Source organism: Dendroctonus ponderosae, unplaced genomic scaffold, assembly GCF_020466585.1.
Source record: "Dendroctonus ponderosae isolate FM_Combo_2020 unplaced genomic scaffold, Dpon_F_20191213v2 Dpon_F_20191213_1, whole genome shotgun sequence".
Taxonomy (NCBI): Eukaryota; Metazoa; Arthropoda; class Insecta; order Coleoptera; family Curculionidae; genus Dendroctonus; species Dendroctonus ponderosae.
In genome coordinates, this window is record NW_026017110.1 from 30,610,614 (window position 1) to 30,635,436 (window position 24,823).

The following is a 24,823-nucleotide window of genomic DNA, read 5'->3' on the forward strand; positions in this document are numbered from 1 at the left end:
GGTTGGTTCTGAAGTATCTCTTCATCTTCAAGAAGGTTGGAATGATCTTCGTTTCACGGCATCGTAGCAAGAAAGCCAGTGAACACAGGAGCTGCGCCTTCTTCTTGCGCAGGTTTTCCAGTTGTCGAATCAGCCTCGATGTATCCTCCCCGTAGAGGCGTTTTATCAGACTATGAAGGCTTTCACGGCCGGTTAAATCACATTTAAATATGTTTAACCTGATCACTTCGCCCACTGCCTCATCGTCTTTGATAATGTCCACCGCAGTTGTGGACGAAACGTCAGGAAGAAATTCCCATAGACCACGGCTTCAAAGCCCGGAAAACATTCCTAAATGTGATTTGACCGGCCGTGAAAGCTTTCATAGTCTGATAATCGTTTGTTTGTTCTATGATCGGTCTTTGTATGTCATGCCAGTATTCATTGATGGTTCTGTTATCATTTGGTGTTTCTTTATTTTGTGTATTTCTGTGTTTATTGGTTGAGTTCACGTGTTTCAGAGTTTCTGGGGGCACATTCTGTTTGGCTTATAGGGTTTTGTTCGTCTTTTATTTTAATTTGAATTTTGGAGCAGAGTAAGTTGTGGTTTGAGTTTATGTCAGCGCCTGGATAGATTTTAACCGTTCTAATGCTGTTCCGGAATCGGTGATTTCGGTGAAAACGTAATCTATTTGGTTTCGCACTATTCGACCGTGTTGTCCATCCTGCAGCGATTTCCATGTCTATGTATACATACAAATGCCAACCAGTCATGTGTGAACGTTTTTGTATTTTGTTATTAATAATTGTTTACTTTTTTAAAATACCGATTGCGGACATTTCTGTGCTATTTACAATTTTAATTTGTGGATAGTTATTAAAAACAAAACACAACTTTAATGCCATTGAGACTCGCCATTTCTATTTTTAAGTTCCGGATCATGCAAGCAATAGTATTTAAATTATATTTAATTCGGCATCTTGATCTTTGGTTCAGGTCAATGTAAAATATCTTATCAAGTTGACTGCTCTATAACGTGGCGGTTAGACGTAAATATGTAGTATATTTTTAATTTTCTCATCGAGCATTTGCGCCAGAACATTAAGTTTATCACACCTCACATTGAGGGAATCAGTACCAATTTTCATATGTTTAATACACTCCCTTTCAAAAGTCCTGCACCTCCCTAGTTATTTGGGCATTTTCAAATTTGGTAAAACGTTGCAGACCCCGGGGTTAAATCTAGATTCAAAGCTTCTAAAAAACGGTGAAATAGATTTAATTTCAACGAATTATCAGTGATTAAAAGAAAATTACAGTCCGGATGCTAAAATTTTGGAAATAAAAAAATGCAATTTCTAACGGACAACTGAAAATAAAAAAATCTACAACATAATTAACATTCAGTATTTGAGCCTCTACTTCTTAACAACGCATTTACACGTCTATCCATTCCAATAATCAAATTATGGATTACTTCCTAAGGGATATTTTTCCATTCCTCTGTAGCAGCAATAATAAGTTCTTGGGCATTTCTTGGTGGATTATTCCGATTAAAAATGGCTCTTGATACATAAACCCAGACGTGGACCAGATGAGATTCATGTCAGGTGACATAGCCGGCCAATCTAATCTTGTGATGTTTCGGTTTTCTCATATTTCTTAAACAGCTCTGATGCGATGTGGCCTGGCATTGTCATCCATAAAGATGAACTGATCCCCTAATTCATCACGTAGGGGTATAATTCTATGAATAATAATATTTGCAAGGTAATATGCACCTGTCATCGACCCCGATATGTGAATAAGTGGGGTCCTTCTATTGAACATAATACCCTCCCCCCCCCCAAAAACATTCGTGTTCCACCGCGATATGGAGGAACTTCAACGGCTGTATGAAGCTTACTTCGGCGTCCTGCTTCTCTCCAAACTCTTACTCGGTAATCATCGCTCCCCAATCCAAACCGCGATTCATCGGTAAAGAGCACATTTTTCCACTCTGCCAATCGCCAGTTTTGATGATTTCGTGCCCATTGTAAACCGGCCCTTCGGTGGCGATGAGTTAACAAAGGAACTCTTAAAGGCCTTCTGGACCGCAATCCTGATGGTAAAAGTCTTCTGCGGATAGTAGCACTGGATATCCCACGGTTATAATTTTTCTGAAACTGAGGTCTTATATGAGTGAGATTGGGAAATATAGCGATCTTCTCGTATCGTGGTAACGTGAGGACGACCACTTCGAGGTCTGCTGTTCACTTGACTAGTCTCTTCATGGAGTCTAATTGTCCTGCTAGCTGTGCTTCTAAGAAAGTTCAGCCTAGTGGAAATATTGTGCTCAGATAAACCTTCTTGCCACAGAGCAATAATTCTAGTCATATCAAAAGCTGACAACTCGTTTCTAGGCATGCTACACGATTCTTGCACGATTCAGATACTAATGCCGGCTACTAGTGATCAATATCAAGGGGCAAATTTTTGCAGCATCACAATTTTAAAGGGGTAAACAATTTTTTTAGAAATTCCATCAGTTTCTTTACTTGTAAACAAGTATGTTTCATTTACCAATAGAATAATTTTGAATAAATTAAACGTATGTAGTAAATACAGGGGGGTGCAAGACTTTTGAAAGTGAAAGTAGCGTCATTTTCGTTTTTTTAAGTAGGCGTTTAGTCGCTAGTTAAGTCTTGTCAAGTTTCTCTGTTCTTTAATTTCTTGCTAATAGAACCTGATTATTTGGGTAGCAGAATATTTTAGTCCTCTCTTACCCACTTAATATTAATATTTTTCCAATTTTTACGAACTTATAATTTTGTCTCTGCTAAAATTGAACAGCGGTGAATTTAAACAGTCTGCTTGTTGCCGACCTTTTTCCACTGGTATTAATGTGATAACTTTACCATTCGCTCTAGTTTGTTTTATCTAAAGCTCTAAATTTTAATAACCCCACATACAGGGTGAGTTTTTTCGATGACTAGTACAACGATCTTCAGAACTAGAACAGTTACGAAGAAGGTCAAATGGACAAGGAATTGTAGTTTTGAATGCTTTTATTTTTCTAAAATTTGACAGCTGTCAAGAGATATTTGGGAAAAACATATTAATTCAAAACACAATGGGCCACACAATACATTTCTCCAAAATAACTGTAATTTTTGACATATGACGCATTTGATTTTTTACAATAGGAACCATACTTTATTATTGCTTTACCGAATAGAGCATTTTATTACAATTTCTGTGATATATCACATCGTTAGGTTTTTTTCGAAAATAAAGTGTCTGCGAACAATTTATACTTTTTCAATTTAGTTGATCGAAGTTAGCCATGGAAAATTGTACAAGACATACAGCATTGTTTCCATAGTAACAAATAATAACAGTATGCTTCAGTATTTATTTTGACAATTACGTTGAAGTTGGCAATCACTTTATTTTAATTAAGACGGCTGCTCATTTAAAGTGTTTATTATAAAAATTAGAACATACCATTAATAATTTAAATTTAACTAGAAAGTTTAAGTTTCATTGTAAAACATTTTCAAAAAGTCCACCATTATTATCAAGGAAAACATTGCAACGCTTTAAAACTGAATAATTTGCTTTTCTTACGGACCGACCATCAATATTTTCAAATGCTCTCACAACAGATTCTTTGAGTTAATTTGAATTGGAACATTTGTTTTTGTAAACTGTGTTTGATACGGCTCCCCTAAAAAAAAATCCAAAGATGGAAGATCCGGTAATCGAGGTAGCCATAAAATAAGACCGTTTCGACCAATCCAACCCCCAGGAAATGTTACGTCTAGGTGATTCCGCCCTTGGAAAAAATTATGCGGAGGAGCGCCATCATGCTGAAACCACTGCACATTACGCCATGTTTTCAAATCTAGGTCGTCCAACATAGAATCCAGGTTATTCCGAAGGAATTGAAGATACCGACCACCATTTAAGGTGCATTGAAAAGTAAATGGTCCAAGAATTTTTGAACCTACTATTCCGCACCAAACGTTAAACCCAAATTTAATTTGTGGTCTCCTTTGCTCAACGTGGTGGGGATGTGTTTGATTCCAAATATGTTCATTGTGTCGATTAAACATACCACAAATTTTAAATCGAGTTTTATTGGTCCGCAATATTTTATAAGAGAATTGGATGTCTTGTTGGCATTTGTTTCGAAACCCTGTACAAAAACTCACGCAGCTTTTAATCCCCTGAATGCAAAGTTTGAGATACTGATAATTTATAGGATAGAATTTGTATTTTTTTAAAACTCTCATCTTTTCTGCTGCAATCTCTCTGGTGGAAACTTGTGGATTCTGGCTTACAATGGCCAATACATTAACCTCCACAGCTTCATTTATTACTTTATCTTCATTTCTTGGCTGCGTAAAACATCCATAACTGCCCAAATTGTGGTATAATCGTTTCAATGCCTTCAAAGACGGTTGACGACGGTCAAAATATCTCTAAAAATAGTAGTCAGAGGCTCGTCTAGCATTTTTATCACATCTAATGTAGGTTTCAATTATGTCGCGCTTTTCTTGATTGGAATAATTCATTTTTACAATAAAACTAACTTGGATTTCTAAGTTGAGATTAAACTTGAATGTCAAAAATTGAAAGATGTTATTATTTGATGCTATGGAAACAATGCTGGCTTATACTATTTTCTATGACTAACTTAGATCAACTGAATTCAAAAAGTACAAATTGTTCGCAGACACTTTATTTTCGAAAAAATTCTGGCGATGTGATATATCAGAGAAATTGTAATAAAATGCTCTATTCGGTAAAGCAATAACCAAGTATGGTTGTCATTTAAAAAAACTAAAATTTGTGTCATATATCAAAAAGGGAATTTGGAGTTTGGAATTCAATTTCTTACATGTTTTCCTGGCAAATTAATATCAACGGAACTAGGAGTAATTGAAAAAATTATCATAAATAAGTTTTCTCAAATAAGTATCTCTTGACAGCTGTCAAGTTTATTCCACCTTAAATTATGATCGAAAATTATTCCCAAGTATTTGCACGATTCTACCCTATTCAAACTTTTCCCATTGATTTGAATTTTTATATTTCGCGGAACACTATTACAATAGATTCCAAAAGTTATATACAGGGAGCTTACACTAGAAGTATTCGGCAAACCAAAATTACCAGAGTTCTGAGAATTCCAATACAAGGTAACGATGTTGGGGCTAACTCATCTAAAATATTTTCAAAGCGGTACCACTTCCGGTTATACCGGAAGTAGGTACTTACTCGCTAATTTTGAATGAAACACCCTGTATATTATTACATTTTTGGATTCTCGGTCGCATTTTTGGGTCATTTTGTTAAATGAACTGGGTACGAAATTTCAACGGTTGTGGAATAATATATATTTTCCAAAAAAATTGACAGGTGCAGGCTTGGAAATAATTCGTTGTTCCGCCTATTTAGGTTAATCAATTTGAGTATAACTTTAGCTTGTTGCAGCCAAATGTGCCATGTCTCAATGTGCCAAAAATGAGTTTTGCATCTCTTATAAAAAAGAAGTTATGGAAAATTTAACTTGGCTGTCAAAAAAGGCATATTATCCACCAAATTCAAATAAAAACCCCAATTTTTTTCTATTCAGATCGATTTAGTGACAAAAATGAATGCAAGTTTATAAAAAGGTTTATGAGGCTCAACGTAACAGTTTCATAGTTATTTTCAATAAACTACCAATTTACTATAATTTTTTATTACTTATTTATTATATGTTCAATTTTTAATCACAATAAATGTTCAAAATGTTGTCCGTTAGATGCAAGGCATTGTTGAACACGCCTTGTAACAGCTCCATTTGTAGCTCTTTGAATCTCTTTAGGGGAAAGAGAGTTGAAGGCATTTCGCACCATTGCAATGGTGCACTCTTCCTTGGTCGTTAATGGTGTAGCATAAGCAAAATCTTTAATTCGATCCCAAAGATAAACATCCATGGGCGTAAGGTCAGGTGACCTAGGTGGCCATTGAAAGGGACCGTTATTGGCAAGCCAACGATCTACAGAAATTTTATGGAAACAGCATTGGTGCTGTGAGGGGGCGCACCATCTTGTTGGTACCATAAAATGTCCCTACATTATTTATTCGGGGTTCAATTCCAGTATTTAAAATTTGAAGATAAATTTTTCCTATAAATTAAATACACACATACAGTAATTATAAAATGCATAAGTCAACTATTAACTACTAACCTCTCAAATTTTCGTTGTAAAAATACGTGAAAAATTTAGTTATTACGAATAGCACAAAACACATTAAAGTTCCAAATTTCTTGAAAATGACATTCGCGAATAGAATTGCTATTGTCGTTATTCCAGTAATGCAAGTTTCGTCTATTAAATATGCCATTTTTAGTAAATTTAGATTCGTCCGTCCAGATAATATTACTCAAAAAATTTGTAATTTCTTGTATTTTTAGTAAAATAATCTCACAGAAAGAAACGCGTTCGGCGTTCGAAATCGGCTTCTTTCAAATGTTGAACTAGTTGCAACCAGTATGGTCTAAATTTATGTTTTTTAAGAATCCTGATGGTCGCCGTTGTCAAACCAATCCCAATTTTCGCGTCGTTTATGGAATTATAAGGATATGCACGGAAATACGCTAAAGTGGTTATCTCATTTGGCTCGTTATCAACAGCAGTTTTTGTTCTGGATGCAGAATATTTAAATGTGCCAAACTGTTCCAAATTTTGAACCAGACGTCTTACAGTATCCGCTGATGGTCGGGGACGCTCTAGATAGCGTTCGATAAAAGTTCTTACTGTTCGCACTACAATTCTATGACATTCTCCGTGAATTAGTATTAAAATTAAATAATCTTGATTAGAAAATCCAAGTCGAGCCATTGCGTCAGATTAACACAAATTTATAAATGCCACTCCTGATGTATGTAGTTTATTGAAAATAACTATAAAACTGTTACGTTTAGCCTCATAAATCTTTTTATAAACTTGCATTAATTTTTGTCACTAAATCGATCTGAATAGAAAAAAATAGGGGTTTCCATTTGAATTTTTTGGGTAATATGCTTTTTTAAGTCAAGTTTAATTTTTCATAACTTTTTTTTTATAAGAGATGCAAAACTCATTTTTAGTACATTGAGATATGGCACCTTTCTTTGGCTACTACAAGCTAAAGTTATATTCAAATTGATTGACCGAAATAGGCGGAACAACGAATTATTTCCAAGCGGTACCACTTCCGGTATAACCTTGAAAATATTTTATATGAGTTAGCCCCAACATCGTTACTTTGTATCGGAATTTTCAGAACTCTGGTAATTTTGGTTTAGCGAATACTTCTAGTGTAAGCTCCCAAAGACGGACCCTGTATACTGACTTCTCAACATTTAGTGACAGCTTATTAAGGTCTAACCAAGTTGCGACCTTGTTAAGGTAGTGATTCATAATGTCCTCAACTTTCTCCCAGGTATCATCGCTTGCCACAATAGGAGTATCATCTGCATAAGACATTGCATTATCATACATTTCAATTAATAAGTCATTAACATATATTATAAAGAGCAGTGGCCCCAAAATTGTCCCTTGTGGAACACCCGTATTAACTATACCACTATATCTCACTAACAGTATCACCAATCCTAACCTGTTGTTTTCTATTACTTAGATAATTTTGCTAAAAGCTTATTCGCATTGCCCCTAATTCTATAATTGTACAATTTGTTTAACAAAATTTCATGGTTTATAGTATCAAAAGCCTTAGCGAGGTCCAGAAAAGCAATTGCTACTGGTTGACTTTTGTCTAACTTATCATATAGTTTTTAAGGCATCTTTGGTACCCTTTTCCCTAACAAAGACATATTGATTTTTAGCCAGAATGTCACTTCTGGCCAAAAATATTTGAAGTCTGTTATATATTATTTTCTCAAATATCTTAGCTATACCCGAGATGAGATGAGTTTTGTCTAAGTAAGCAAGTTTAGTAGTGTCTAATTCGTAATGTTTAGAACACTAATAGTTTGCCAAATGACCATTGACCGGATATATTGGACGGACCCACTTTAAAATATTAATTAATAGCAAGGTTCAAAGTGCAACTTGACCAAAATATACACAAAGTGTTCCAACCCCAAGGTGCCAGACTTGATGAGTTAAATATTGAATTTTTTATTACGTAAATGTAGGTCGAAAAGCTTCGTTTTCGAGATATGATGAATGAACTTTGACGATTTATCTAAATGTTTCCGAAAACTTGCCTAAAAGAAAATTTCCAGATTAACTAAAAATTTTACTCTCTTTGAAATAATGCTGAAGATAATGTCTTCAAAAATCCAGAAGCGGAGCTAATAAGGAAATCTGGTGAAAAATTGACTCATTAAAAAAAAATTAAATGAGCATGAGAAAATTGAGAACCTTTTAGTTAAGAAAATTACACTTATCTATATTCCAATTGGAGTCTAGGATTCATTATTAGTATAATACACAGTTTTCTAGATTATTAGCATACTCAAACCGCAATTTTTGTTTCAGATATTCTTGCTGCTGTTTCTTGCCCTTTACCTGGCCAGTTTTGTAATTTTAGGAAAATTTAAAAGAAAAGGTAATACGACAATATTGGTGCTAATGACATACATCAGTTTAAATGTTTAACTTACTAATGCATTATTAAGTATCAATATAGCAGTATGAGTATCGTACGATAATTACACTAAAATGTCCCAGATTAAATATGAGCCTCATATCCTTATCGAAGGAAAATATTTGTCGTTGCGGGTTAAAGAAACTTTGCTAGTGTATACAGGGTGTTCAAGATAAGGATGCATTGCTTGGGGGTCTCCAAAACCGTAAGAGATACGTCGGTGAAGTTAGGAAAAAGTTGCGCAATCTGGGGGCTATTTTCAAAAAACAAGTATTTCTTTACATTTTTGAGATATTTAGAAAAACGTAATTTTTGTGATTTTCGTCTTTTTAATTCCATGTTTGAAGTTATTTCAAATCATATCAAAAAACAAAAAATGCTTTTACAGGGCACCTTTTCGGGCTCTACAAGGTGATGCCATTGTTTATGAAGCACATTGTTTTGTCAGTTACGTATTTAATTAAATACATTTATAATGCATCAATAAAAATAAATTAATATCGGAACACACTGACCTGCCCTCACTAAAATAAATTAACTTATTTAGAGAAACTAGACTACTATAGCTGTGATGAAGATGAGATTACTGTGTACAGAATCAGCACTTGGTTATGCACATTTTCCTTGGCTGTTTCTATAGGATCTGTCTTGCTACTTCCCATATCCATAATATCTAATGAGGTGCTCGTAAATTATGCAGATTGTTACTATATTAAATGGTTGAACTCCTCATTAATTCAAGGTAATTTTTATTATTTATTAGCAATCTGTATACTACATTTCTGGTTTCTTTCAGGACTTTGGAACTATGTATTTTTATTTTCCAATTTGTCCATGTTTGTTTTTCTCCCGTTTGCTTATTTGTTCACCGAATCTGAGGGATTTTTGGGCCATCGCAAAGGCCTATGGGCCAGAGTCTATGAGACCTTTATAGTACTCGTTCTTTTGGCAATAGTAGTGCTTGGAATGACGTATGTTCTTTCTGCGTTGTTTAATGATGAAGAAGCCACAATTGTTCCTATTTTTAGTAAGTTTTAAGTAAATTATCGTAATTTGCTATAGTAATATGCTTTGATTTGTTTTTAGACTTATGGATGTACCTGCCATTTTTATACTCTTGCATATCTTTTATAGGAGCCCTAATTTTATTGGGTAAGTATATTGATAAGTTTCATAGAGTTTAGGTTTTAAGATTACATTTAATCGGGTTTAGTTTTTTATATAACATTTGATGCTATTTCTAAAATCCTGCTATTTACAAAATGTTCGTGTTTTCCTCTGTGTTCTTCCTCTGGGAGTACAAGGAAAATAGTGAAAAAAATAATTTTAATTAAAAACAGTATATTTGTAAAAAACTAATCTGCGTCATTAACATTACGTAAATACCAGTTGTTTCAGGGGTAAACACAAACAAATAAAGTGAAAGTACAATGAAATATTTTAAGATTAGGGTAACGCAGTCACTTTGCCGCCAGAGCTGCCAACCTTTTTGAGGGAGATGAGTGATATACTGTTACGTTTCCCGGGGTTCGAATGATTCCAGTAAACCAAAAAAAATAACACAACAATTTATTGAACTCCCAAATACTAACTAACTCAAAACTATAGCTCGCGAATCGAACACACTCTGAATATCGCTTTAAATATTTCACTGAATTAAGTGTGACTGAAGTCTGATTAACTCTTCACTCCGGTCGCCTTGCCGTATTTATATTAGCGCGCAAGGGCTCTCGACGACCTGCGAAGATTCTCCATTTTTCGGGATTTTCATAGCCCAATCGGCCGCTGTGCGCTAAAAATCAAGCCGTAACAATACCTAAATCCGCCACAAATACCTCCTGTCAAAGGTTATTTATCAATCATCAATATTAGCCAAATAACATACCATTAGCCGTTTAATTCTAAACATGTTTGTCATCACACATCACTTTATTGCGCACTTTTCGAACCGGTCTGGGCTCACATTTTGAACAGCTCTTAGCTAATTAGCTCCTGCTCAATTTGCTAATAATAGCAATCAATAACAAACATGCTAGGGATGTAGTTCTTCCTCCTGGGAGTTATCGGGACACTTACCTTGTGCCTGAGAAAGTGTCAGTTGTTCTTCGAGTACTCCTAGAAGACTCACCTGCATTTATCTCCAATGCATGTTTCTCTAGGTCTAGAATCCGGACACCTTTATCTAAAGGTGTCCGACGATCTCGTCCATTATCTGCGTCAAATTCTGGAGCCAATCGTCCAGTTTCTCTAGCCTCATTGCTGGTATAAGTTCTTACAGTTTCTGTTATGTTACTGTGGCATTTCTGCTATGTTACTGTGGCAACTAATCCCATATTCACACACAAAATGGTATACATTTTCTGAGAGGAGCTTCAAAGTAAGTCACAGTTTGACAACCGGTAGCTATCTGTGAATAGCAAAATACATCGTTGTCGCTTTGACTTTTCGTCATAAAATTGTAGAATCGTAGGTACATTATTAATTTCAAGAATTTTCGTAATTTGAAGTAAAGATGCTAATTTTTCTTTTCGAATGGTTAAGTATTCCAATAGCCTACCAATCAAACATGAGACCATTTCAAAATAATGCTTAATAACAAAAATGAAATTCTATTTTCAACTGTGAATATCTTCATGAAATTACTCTCCAAGTGAGCCTCCATAACCCCTTAAAAGAATGACGCCATTCTTGAATCACCCTGTAGGCAGTGGGCGGTAAATGCATTGCATTTCAGTTATTTAAAAACCAGGTGCTTATTTTTAGAAAAATCGCTGGGACCCGTACATTCGTGTTTTTAATTGCGTATTTTCTGAACTGCAATTTTTTTTAAATATAAACTTCTTTTTGTACTTTTATGTTTCCTGCCAAATTCTAATCATTTTGCAGAATTTACCGGACTAACACTTGGAAATCGCACGCAACCAGTGGCATTTATATCGTGGAACTTTTTCCTTCTCACTTTCTTTTTAATCAACCAAAATATCAAAGATCGAGCGTTGTTCTCATATTTATTAAACATACATGAACATAGTGTTCATATGAATACAAAGGGCGAAGAGAGTGGTTCCATGAAGATAGTGGACGACACTCGATGTTCAGGTTCCAGACACAGAGGAACAAGTATTGGACATAATCGAATTAGGGCCTTCCAGGGGCACTCAGAGCACAATAACTGACACTTTCCCAAGCACCAAATAAATTATGAGGAAGGGCTACATTTCTACCACGTTTGTACGATACACACAGCACAAGGAGATACAAATGGAGCACGAGTTAATTAACTGAATACGAGAAGCTGCTTGATCAGAGTGGATAATAAGGAGATTATACAGGCACTAGCTTGTTTGGAGTTAACCATTCAAATGTTTGGTGTTGTATGCATTATTTATGTAAACACGAAACCCCGCAGAATTCGAGGTTATGAGAACAAGTTGACATTTCGACACAAATCTTGTTGAATTTACCGTTTATCCTTGTCTATCTTATTGTCAGTCTGTATTATATCTGGCAGATTACCTTGAAAAACATTGCTGCCGTATTTCTGATATAGTTTTTTGCAAATTTCTCAGTTTTTAATAACAATTAATTTCTTTTACTATTTTTCCTGTACTTCTATAACAGCGCCAGACAACACCTCCAGAGGAATGATGCCAATTTTGAATCACCCTGTATATGTTACTGGTTTTATCTGGAGATTAACAAATTTTTCTATTGGTTTCAAAATGTTCGCGCGTGCGTTCCATTCATTGAAACAACGCAACCGACTTGTGTCATGGTCTCTTCAGTAAAACAAACAAAAATATATAGAACGCGCTGCACCGCTTAAAGGGAAAGCCCATGACTCATAACTATACTATAAGGGCACCCGCAGACGATCGACTTTTGTAGCGCGACAGTTTTGACACTGAATATGGAACTCATTATTTTAAATACTGTCGATTTTTTGTAGCTGCTACTAGCGACTGCGGGCGACAGTCGCCGAAGGTGGAACCTGTTCAATTAGGTGCCTGTATACTTACGCGCTTATAGGGATAGTCGGTATTTAACGTAACCGCTAAAATAACAGTGTTCCAATCGTGTAGCCTGAAACCGTAGTTACTGCTCGCCGATTTAACCGTTTTTTTAGAACCGTCTCAGAAAACCGAAATAGCGGTGCGCACTTCGGACACCGTCGAGCGATCTATCCACCTGCAGTCGTTTGCCAATTGAAACCGTTGTTTTTGGAACCGTATCATAAAACCAAAACAGTTGTGCGCACTTCGCACCAGCTGCAGCCGTTTGCCGTCTTAAAGGTTTTTTTTGAGATCGTCTCATAAACCTAAAAAAGTGGTTCGCGTTAGCACAGAACCGATCTGGCATCGTCGAGCGCGCTCGCTCTTGCAGTTGCAGCAGTTTCAGTAACCATTTGTCAACGGGTATATAGTTGCGCGTTGCCTTGATGATTGTGTATCACTTTTCGTTATTAGAATTACTGTTCAGTTCTCCAGGAACCAGCGAAAATTTGTTTAATTGCTGCGATGCTATAATTCAGCAATTTGAATCTATAAGTATTTAGTTTTCTGACAATCTGTAATAAATCTTAAAAAAGGGATTTCCCTCAAGAAACATAGCTTGGGAGTTATATGGCCATTACCAGTAAACTAAGCAAAATGTGCACTTGCATATGAGCTATGAGCAAACTAAGAGTCCAATACATAAATTTCATCACAGTTGAAATGTAAAATAACACACGTTTTAAGCAGAATGTGCACCTGCATTTAAGCAAGTAGGCCATTTTTAAATATAAATTCAGTCAGAGATGAAATAAAAGTTATTTGAATAGTAATAATCGTTGTAAGATCGGCATATTTTTTTAAAATTATTTTTTGGTGGTACCAAAATTAACTCGAGTAATACTTCGTCCAGGTTTGCCAAACACGCATTTCTGTTTGTTGTTATTGTGGATTATTTGAAACGAAATGCGAGAAATTCTTTTCTAAAGCGGGTGTTATTATAAACGCGCGAAGAACTAAAATCAGTAAGAAGCGTCTGCAAAATGTAATTCTTAAATGTTAATTACATGAAACTGATATTTTTAAAAATTTTCGCATATAAACCGTATATTTTGTTTAATCATACTTGTTTATTATCAGTTTTTTGTTCTTTAAGTAGTTACTTCTAAGGAGTAATTTTAAGTAGTTACTCTAAAGGAAATCATTATATATCATCACTATTTCTACTATCATCATTCTGCATTTTTTATGAAAAATTTAAAAAGTAACATGTTTCTTGTCAAACCGCATTTTGAAACCGATTACCAAGGTGAAACTGAAACGTTGAACCTGTTACAGAAAAATAACCGTTTATCACACCTCTTCGCTGTTATCGCTCAGTTCGGGAACGACCCGCCCATCGCTGGTTCAGCAGTTGGCGAAAATTGTGGCGATTCAAGAGCGTGTCACTACAATTGGAACGTTGTAATAACCAACTCTTTTCCAACGTCCTTGGCATGTGAGATGATAAGCTTCTGAGAATAAATGCAAAATCGGAAGATCGTTCCCGAATTGGGTGGCTTGTGGAGTTTTAGAACTTCTAAAAGGATTGACCACAGTTTTGGCTCAAAATTAGGCAAAAAAATGAAATGTGGCTCTGTGATATGAATTTGATGAATAAAGAAAAGAAAAAAGCGAATATGGGTGAAAACATCTTTAAATCGAGGAAAGATCGTAATAAATATGGGCATATGCCATTGATGACGACATGAAATTCAATGAATTACGACAGTATTATCCTGACGACTTTAAAAATGATGTTCGTATGGACTGTAAAATTTTTAAAATGTTGGATTTAGTCCGACCAATTATTTCTAAGCAAAATACCCAAGATTTGAGACCACTCTGATATCACACGGTAAAATCCCGCACGAAAAGCATGATGTACACAAATTTGTGCAAACGTTTGCAGTTCGTTATCGCAACGCAACACCTGTAGGTTTCAACGTGCAGCGTTCACGTAGGCCAGTATTTTTCTTATATACCGTGTGTGATTCGAGCGCCCCGTTCCAGTCACGCACTAAAGAACGCTAGTCTAAAGCAAAATACTGGCGTACACGAAAGCTGTGGTAGGTTAAACTTTTCAAAGGCGTTGCCTTCAGTTTATCTTTTTCCGATGCTGTGTTTTTGATATGCGGTATGATTTCGTCGTACTTTGTGCTTGTGATTAGTTTGTAGGTATGGTTTGATGAGTTGATAAAATAGTTCAAGTTCCAATAATTTATCCAGTTCCTGGCCTCATTGTCGAAGTTGGACCTTTTTTGATTTTTTAATTAATAATCACTAGCACGTAACCTGCAGATATAAGCAGTACTATTTTCTGCATTTGATATAATATGATTTACTAGACTCCATGTACATTTCTTTATCTTAACATTTTAGTTTGCACGCCATTGGGGTTTGTTCGCCTTTTCGATGTCGTTGGGAAATTTTTGATAAAACCCCAATTTCTTCATGATATAAATGAAGAATATTTAGCCTGTGTTATGGAGGAAGAATGTTTAATCAAACGACTGGGGCAAGCAAAGAATAATGGTATGTGTTTTGTGCAGCTTTCAAAGGTGAGTGTGTATGGTAAATATACATTTTTCAACTGTTATAGGTGTCTATCATGTGAGAACTCCGATATCGATGGAGAGTGGAAGTACACAAGATGATGATTATAAATCAAATCACATCAATATTCGCATGCGCAATGTGGACGTGCGGAGCACATTAGGATATCAAATATCAGAAATTGAAGAGAAAGGAAAACTTTTAGGTAATTGGTATTGACGTAACTGATTTGCGGTTCATATAGTTGTTAATTACTTCTAGATAAACAGAGAAAAACGTCTTCGCTGAGAAGAAATGTTGCTTATCCATTTGCCATGTTGCTCTTAATTGGGCTCACTGTGATTGCTGTTCTTTTAGTAGGGCAGAATATTCTTTCAATGCTGATAGGCATTAGAGCTTTGCCAATTAGTTCAAAAGTAAGGAATTTTCTTCTTAGTATAATCGGATTGTGTAATACTGATTTTACTAGCGGTCATTATTTATTTGCCTACCATTTGACTAGTTCTGATTTTTAGCAATTTACTTTAGGTGTAAACTCTTTGTTCAAATTGGGACCTTTTGGAGCCGGACTGGAGATCATCATGATAGTGTATTTTATTGCCACTTCTTCGATAGGTCTTTACACTAGTTCCTGTATGAAAAATATTAGGCCAGTTATTAAGCGAACGTCGTTTACTCTTATTATAGCCAACTGTGCATTGTTACTTATGATCAGTTCAGCCTTCCCATTGTTGTCGAAAACTTTAGGTAAGTTTACAATTATTAATACATATACATAGTGGGGTGAAACAAAATATTTTTCCGATTTTCTACGTTTTTTTGCCACAAAGATGTTTTAATACGTGTGCTATTTATATTTTTAAAGCTCTTGAATTTCATCATGAATAAATCATAATATACATATATTAAAACTTTTAATTGGCCGATTATAACTTCAAGATGAACCATGTACAAATATGGAATTCATGTTCTTTTATTCCATTTCTGGAAAGAAGGGTTCAACGCAACTGCAGCGTGGTTTCGATTTGTACTGCGCAAAATTTGTTCAAATTGTTCGAACCGGTAGCAAAACGTGATCGTTTCCCAAAGAAGGAACTTTTTTGCCTTTGGTGGAATTCCGAAGGCATAACTTATTTCAAGGTGGTTTCAAATGGTTGGACCATCGACGCAGACGTCTACTCTGCCCAACTGATCGATTAAATGCGATACTTGGTTAATCGAAAGCGCTTACTCTTGTAAAAAACAACCCAATACCGCATACAGCCAAAGGAACCCAGGAAAAGATCAAATATCTCGAGGCGATTGAACTTCTTCCTCTCCCAGCATATAGTCCGGATCTTGCGCCATCCGGATATCACCTTTTCCACGCCAGGGCACACTTTATTTGTGGTCCTAGCTTCAATAATCTCGCAGTCGCAGTAAAGAGTCGCAGCGGGATCGCACTTTTCACTTTCAACTTGCTGATAGGTGGCTTCAAGCCATACAGGGTGATTCAAAATTGGCGTCATTCCTCTGGAGGTGTTGTCTGGCGCTGTTATAGGAGTACAGGAAAAATAAAAGAAATTAATTGTTATTAAAAAACGACAGCAATGTTTTTCAAGGTAATCTGGCTAATTAACATTGCGTAAATACCTGTTGCTTCGTAATTATTTAAAACTCCGGTAACCATGGAATTATACAGACTGACAATAAGATAGACAAGGATAAACGGTAAATTCAACAAGATTTGTTGACGAAATGTCAACCTGTTCTCATAACCTCGAATTTTGCGAGGTTTTGTGTTTACATAAATTCTCCATACAACACCAAACATTTGAATGGTTAACTCCAAACAAGCTAGCGCGTGTGTAATCTCCTTATTATCCACTCTTATCAAGCAGCTTCTCGTATTCAGTTAATTAACTCGTGCTCCATTTGTATCTCCTTGTGCTGTGTGTATCGTACAAACGCCTTTCCTCGGTATTTACTTGGTGCTTGGGAAAGTGTCAGTTATTGTGCTCTGAGTACCCCTGGAAGGCCCTGATTCGATTATGTCCAATACTTGTTCATCTGTGCCTGGAACCCGAACATCAATTGTCGTCCACTATCTTCCTGGAATCACTCTCCTCTCCCTTTGTTGGCGTGAGCTATGTTACTGTGGCATTTCCCCTGAACTAATCGCATATCAGAAAATTCGTGAAAGGAAATTCAAAGTAAGTCACAGTTTGACAAATTATTGTTATTATTGACAAGGGCTATTCACCTGTAACTATCTGTTAATGACAAAAAACATCATTGATATCAACATTTTTCGTAATTTGAAGCAAAGATCGTAATTTTTGGAATGCTTAAGTATTCCAGTAGGCTGCCAATCCAACGTGGGATTTTTTTAAAATAATGCTTAATAACAAAGTTGAAATTCGATTTTCAACTGTTAATATCTTCTAGAAATTTTCGAAAAAAAAATTTCAATATTTTTCTGGTACTCCCCAAAGGAGCCTCTATCACCCCTTAAAAGGAATTACGCCAATTTTGAATCACCCTGTATATTCAAATGGTTTTTACTTTTAAAATTAATTGTCTTTCAATTGTAAAATTATGTTTAAATTTTCAGTACAAAATCGGAAAAAACTTTTGATTTACCCTTATATTATTGCGCAATATTACACGTTTCAGTTTTAATTTCATATCTGTCAACTTATGTACTGTTAACAAGTTAGTGACAACTAATGAAAAGTTTTTACTCTTTTTTGGTTAATTCCTTATTAAAAGTTTGAAGATCGCAATGATGTCTTTATGATTTCAACAATAGGCATTCATTTATATGATCTTAGTCTATTTGGCATGTACTAAACTAATGAATAGTTCAAAGCTAAACCACACATTTCTGGAATGAAAATAATATTATTTGACTTGAGTTAACTTAAACGTTGATAATAATCCAAATATTGGTGTCAGATCTTAATTTATAATTATATGGGGTGTCAATTTAAAAACTTCCCACCCTTAATATCTTTCTTGCAATAAAAATATCAAAAATCGAAGTCAACCCCTTGGGAGTTGTAAATCTCACCCTTAGAATCTTAAATGGGAATGGGGGTCAAGTGGTACATACGTTTTAAAGGGCCCCAATTGTCTTTTCAGTGGTATCCTAATTTGTTGCTTTTTGCCCAGGCGTTTCTGAATAATCACCTTTCAAAGTTACAGAAATAATTAAACTTTCATGCATTGAGATTTTGGTTTTCAGGTTAGTGTTTACACAAAAATTATTGGTTTGGGTTTCCTTGTAAGTACAAATGATTAGAAGACTAGATTACACCGTTAAAATCGTTAACTAACAAAAAGAAAATCTAGTTTAAAGAATTGACTTTTATTGAATTAATCAATGAATCTTATTCATTGATTATTTTACTTTGGCAAAAATAACTTTTTAGTTGCGGAAGAGAAATTTCTACCATAAAACACATGCGATCTACTTACGCTCTATCTTATAAGTTGTTCAAAATGTTGATCATTCTGCTCTAAAAAATAATATACCTAGTCCGTTTTCGTCCTTTCTATAATTTCGGAAAACTTCACCGGAAATTGACCGGCATTCTGCTGCAATTCGCCTTTGAAGATCATCAATATCAGCAGGTTGTAATCAGCAGTATAAACAATTTATTTTAGATGTCCCCAAAGAAATAAGTGCAAGGGTGTTAAATCCGCAGGTCTTGGAGGCCATTCCTTCTGCCAATCCATCTATCCGGGAATCTCTCGGTTAACCACTGTTGAACCGGAAGAAATAATGAGGCGAATCACCACCCTAATGAAATGTTAACAAATCCTCCTGTAAAATTTAATTACCATCTGCATCAATTTGATTTTATAGTCTCTTCAAGCACATTAAGATACAGATCACCTGTCAAGTTAAGTTCAATAAACAAAGGACTAATAATGGCATTTCCAAGAATTCCAGCCCAAACATGAGCTTTTTGAGAATATTGTGTACGTCTTTCTCGAAAAATTTGCGAGTTTTTGCCACTCCAATATCTACACTCTTGTTTGACATGATATGATATCTAATTATAATAGAATTTATAGAGGCTAATTTATAATTTATGATTTTTTTCTTAGGAATTTCTGTAAGGTCACCCAACAGGCAAAGTCACATTTCGACAAGTTCTGTCTATTCGCTAGTACCATATATTACACACGCTGATGAGATTTATACCTATAAATGGGGTTTTATACCTATAAATCTCATCAGCGTCTAATTAGGCAATCCATTGTCAGGATGTTTAATACACACCACCCGCGGTCTCCCAAGAAACGAAAGAAAACCGAATTTCGGGAGTATGCGTTTTTCATATTCCAAGAAGGGTTTTGGAAACCTTGGATACAATATGAGCCCTTTTATTTGAAAGTAGTGAATGTCTATTTTGACTAAAAATAGTTTTTGAATGATAATTTTTCCACTGGCTTCTTGTGAGTTGTGTTTCTTCCACTACGAGCGTCAATACTAAGATGATGTTCTGGGCTTTGCTTATCTTTTTCCCACTGCCTTCATGTGGGTTGTGTTTCCTTGGCTGCGAGCGTCTAAATCTAAAATAATAAAAATGAATACAATTTACCTACTATAAACTTTCCCCAAAAAAATCTGGTAAATTTTTGAAGAAAAAACCAATTTTAATAAATGAATATTGAATATATTTGCTTAAAAAGTGAAAAATTTATTTGTTTAAAATTTCAATTCGTTTATTGCAATGGAGTTATAGGATTATCCGATACTAGTTATAAAATAAATAATAAAAAATATTTATTGAAAGTGTCCCCCTTACAAAGAAAGTTGACGTGTCTTCGATTGTTCATACTTTTAACTGCACGAAAGATATTAAGAGTGGGAAGTTTTCAAATTGCCACCCCCTATATAAAGTGGAAAACAGATTGTTGTAGCAACGTCCACCAGGTTTTCTCCTAAAATATGTAAAATCTAGTAAAATCAGGAAATCCGATAGCGTCTTTTTTAATCCATACTCAAATATTCAGTAAAATTCGGATTCCTCAGATAGGCTGCAAAAAGTTAATTATTTTCCAGAATTTTTTACTAAATGTTGAAAAATAGACCCCTTTTATTCTATTTCAGAATAAACATTTAGAAATTCGATTAATGACGATTCAAATTAACTAGTTTTTTTTTTCAGGAATAACTAATTTTGATCTTCTGGGCGACTTTGGCAGCGTTGAATGGTTGGGAAACTTTAAAATCGTGCTACTATACAATATTTTATTTGCAGCAGCCGCATCACTTTGCATAGTTCACAAATTTACTGCCAAAGTACGAAGAGAACTGTACGCTCGGTTAGTAGAAAATTATCTATATATTTCTAACTGTGCTTCATTTCTTAACTGACTATAACTAACTATCGAAATAGCATTGCTTGATGCGTTTTAATACACATTCGCTTGCATCATTGGAACTTGAGTTATACTTACCGTTTTATAATACTCACATGATTGATTATACATTTTCGGATAAGTTGTTTGTGGCAATGAGCAGAAAACTTTTGGAATATGAAGACAATACATTGCGAACTTAATGCATTATATTTAAGATATAGTTATTTATGTTGATACTTCAGTTACTGTTAGTCATACAGCCAAATTTATCACGACTGTGATAAACCAAAATTAAGTTTTTCAGGAAATATTATAATGGACTTAAACAAGTGTAAAATTAATGTTTTTAATAAGCGATAACATACATCTTGATGAACAATAAACTATTTTCAACCTAAAACAATCAATCGTAAAAAAGCAGTAGGTATTTCTTAAGCTCCTATTATTCTTTTTCATAAGGCTCGTCATAGAATAGATAAGACTGATTAGAAGAATAACGCGCAGTTAAGTAAATAAGGTATTACCTACTATGGAGGAGAAAATGTGAAAGTATTCTTTTTTACAATTCTATGTAATTGAAATTACTATCTTGGTAGAATAAATTTACGGTAGAAGTTTTCAAGTAACCGCTAATTTTTGATCGCTCAACATCAGCCGATCTTAACTTCGTTATGTGAGTAAGTTGCAGTAAGAAAATTACTAACAGTATATAAACATATTATTTTCATATGCATTGATTTCATATACTGTGATGTATAATGCAGAGAGCACTAAACAACATTTGCTGTACATGAATACGTTTTGCAATTAACATTGTGATCATACAATATTATTTCGTTTTATACTCTTAGAATTTTAATTTTGTGCTTTAATTGCAAAGCTTGATGATTTTGAAGAGGCATGACCCCCTGACGGCATCTGTTGCAAATTCATCAAGCCCGTCGTTTTTGCTAAAAGTTGACTAGGGATTCTATTAAGTTTTGTTATTTAAAATTCCGAAAAGTTTGAGATTCAGCAAACCGGAGCCAAAGACTTTTTTTACCAAATGCTTGTTATTTTTTGTGTGATAGCTTGTTATACCTGTTAGTTAAGTACTCCGGTTTATCACATTTTTAAGTAGAATATTTATTTACTTGTGTTCCGAGCTTGTTACATACTATTGCTCAATTACTTCTCGTTGAATTGTTTATTAGACGTATATTTAGATACCAGTTCTATTATTATATAATACTGGCACAATTATTGCAGCCGTAAAATCGTTATAAGATTTTTTCTATTTATTTTTTCAGTTTTTGTTGAGAAATTAGAAGTCTGATCAAAATACGATAAATTAATATGTCAACCTAAATAGCGTCTTTCATTTCTGTACTGCCTATGCATTTATTCCTATTGACTTATAAGATTGCGACCTAAACAGCTGATATTTATTATACCAAGTAGTATATTTATCATTTCAGCAAATGTTTTTACATGTTTAATGTTATATTTCGTATATTATAGGTCAGTATTTTACAATTCAGTTACACATTTGAAGTAATTTTACACATTATTCCCATACCTCCACATTGTAAGATGTATTTATAGATATAAACAATTCCCAAACAATACGAAGCATTTAAGTAAATTATTATATAAGGAAGTTTTATGTAATATGTACGGGCAGTCACTTTTACCTAGCCGATGCTTAAGAATCGGTTTTCGTGAAAAAGGAAATCTATGAACCTGACTTATAAAACGCTGTAAATAAAATTTGTTGTATTGAAAACGGTTTTCAAATCGCAAAATAGGTAATATTTAAAACGAGAAGAAATTGCAACTGCAAGACAGTTCCGTGCAGGAGAGTGTGGAGGCCCCAAGCAGGCGCTTCCTCATGGACGACCAGTGGTGACATTTTCCTAGAAGGTGATACGCTGTTTCCTCTGCCGTTCCACATTGTGGACATACGGGGCTAACACCGATTGTCATGACCCCAACCAGAGTTCTCAGCGCCCAGTGATTCCTTGACATCAGCCATTTAGATGTTGCCTTGGCCTCGCGTGGCATTTAAATCAACTCTGTGGCTTATTTCTGACCCTTCCACCTTTCTCCACGACTCGGTGGTACCTTTAAGTTCCCATTCGTTCAGTGCGCTTGCAGTTATTGGGCTCGCAGAAGATCCGCGCCTGGCCAATATCTGTTGGCATGCTCTGTTCTACACTCTTGGAGATGTACTCTTATGTCTTGAGCAAGTGACTACTTTACTACTTTATTTTATTTTATTCATCTTCATGACTTTCCAACGGTGCTAGTCGCAACTCTTGTGTTTTCCTGCGGCCCTAATGATGGCGGCCCTAATGAGTAATTGTCGAACACGTTTGGCAATATTTAATATTCAAGAGTTGAATTAAAACACACCCTTGATCAATATACACACTTTAATACAAAAAAATGTCTCGTTTCATTGGATTTTCTTCAGTGTAATGTGTGACCTGCTTCCTTGTGTGACCTGCTTCCTTCCTTTCTAATATCGGTATGGGTAACCGGAGGCATAAATACAAGAAGTACCCCACAAAAAGAGAGTTGATAAAGACGGAGATCTGGTTTCTCCATAACTGCAAACGATATGGAGTTGTGCCCGTTAAAGGAATCTTTCCGGTAGGGCTTTCTTGAGTCGTCGTATTGGTATGTTATCTAATAGGTAGCAAGTGGGTTTGGATGTCTTCCAATTCTGGTGTGGTATCTTGTTGATTTTTGGCATATTTTATGGCGGATGGTAGATACTTTCAGATCGTTGTGGATGTTGTTATTATTTACGTACCATGGCACGTTGACTATTTGTCTTAACGTTTTGGACTGATATCTCTGCAGTATTTCGATATTACTAGTGCTAGCTGTTCCTCATAGTTCTATACCATAGCTCCATATTGGTTTTAGTACCGTTTTTTATAATAAGATCTTGTTTTCAAGACTAAACTTAATCTTTATACTTATCATCCAATGCATCTTCCTTGTTTTTATTTCCAATTCTTTTCGTTTCCTCTGGATGTGTATCTTCCAGGTGAGTCTTCTATCCAGGTGCATCCCCAAATATCTTGCATGATTGGCAGTTGAGATAGGGGTGTTGTTGATTTTTATAGGAGGACATGATCCTCTTAAAGCGTATAGCACCTGCGTGCACTTTTCCTCGTTAATATTAATTTTCCATTTGGCCATCTATTTCTCAACTTCGTTAACATGTTCTTGGAGTGTCCTTGGAGTGCTGTCTTCTCCTGGTTTTAGTACCATTAATATGTTGGATACTTTCCATTGGTTTGGTATGCAGGTTGTTCTAAAAATATAATTGACTATTTGATTGATGTAGATTATTGCTTTCCTATTTAAGTTTTTCAGAATTTCTGCCGTGATTAAGTCATAGCCTGATGGCCTTCTTGTTTTTTAGGGACATGATTATGTTTTTTACTTTCCCTGGGCTTGACGGTTTTAACGGTTTATCCATTGGTAGTGGGGACTGCAAGAATGTGTTAATATGGTCCTCCCACTCATCATTTGTGCCATTTTGTTCAGATTAATGGATTTTTGCGAGGTGGCAGGCAATTGAATTTGCGGTCTGTTGAATTTTTTGTTAACTTTCCATAGGGAATAGATGTGATTTGGTCCGGGTGAAAGATTGGTGAGAAAATCTTGGAATTCTTTATTTTTGAATTCTTTGAGTGTGCGCTTTAATTGCCTTGAGATTGCGTTAAGCTTTGCTTTATCTTGGGGTCTTCTGTTGTTTTGCCATTCTTTCCTCTTTCTTCTTTTTTCTCGAATTAGTTTCATGATTCTGCTTGGATAGAAATACGGATTATTGGTGTTCAGGTATGGAGTAGCCTTAGTTGCTGCCTCTTGTATATGTCTGTTTAGTACTTCGATTGCAGATTCAACATCTTGGCTTTTAAGCTTCATATTAAGGCGAATTTTATGTTCCAGATGTCGTCTAAACGATTCCCAGTCTGTTTTTGAGTTATATAACCGAGGTGGATTTTGTTTAAATAGCAGCCTACTGCTAATGAATAATTCTATTGCAGAATGGTCCGGCGACAATTCGTAGTTCGGTTTTGTGTGGCAGTAGGCACTATTCAGTCCTGAGGTTACAAAAAAATCTAGTAAGTCAGGGATTTTCTTCAGATCAGTTGGCCAGTAGGTAGGATGTCCAGTAGATATTGTTGCGAGGWTATAATTTATTATGTAGGTGTTAAGCACTCTTCCTCTGGTTGTGGTTAGTCTTGAGCCCCAAGCCGTATTTTTT

At 35.2% G+C, this 24,823-nt stretch overlaps 1 protein-coding gene across 2 annotated transcripts in view; it reads left to right on the forward strand.

Moving 5' to 3' along the window:
- Positions 1 to 21,904, forward strand: part of LOC109541873 (protein Lilipod) — a 31,408-nt gene extending 9,504 nt beyond the window's left edge. Inside the window, exons 2-11 of one of the 2 annotated variants that reach the window (XM_019910864.2) lie at positions 8,503 to 8,572; positions 9,159 to 9,353; positions 9,408 to 9,638; positions 9,698 to 9,763; positions 15,025 to 15,177; positions 15,245 to 15,403; positions 15,460 to 15,614; positions 15,714 to 15,945; positions 20,361 to 20,517; positions 21,437 to 21,904. In XM_019910864.2, coding sequence (XP_019766423.1) covers positions 8,503 to 8,572; positions 9,159 to 9,353; positions 9,408 to 9,638; positions 9,698 to 9,763; positions 15,025 to 15,177; positions 15,245 to 15,403; positions 15,460 to 15,614; positions 15,714 to 15,945; positions 20,361 to 20,517; positions 21,437 to 21,521 — 1,503 coding nt within the window. In that variant the 3' untranslated portion in view covers positions 21,522 to 21,904. Of the gene's footprint in view, positions 1 to 8,502; positions 8,573 to 9,158; positions 9,354 to 9,407; positions 9,639 to 9,697; positions 9,764 to 15,024; positions 15,178 to 15,244; positions 15,404 to 15,459; positions 15,615 to 15,713; positions 15,946 to 20,360 lie in introns of both variants that reach the window. The other variant, XM_019910865.2, reaches the window with a different exon arrangement.
- The last annotated feature ends 2,919 nt before the right edge of the window (positions 21,905 to 24,823 follow it).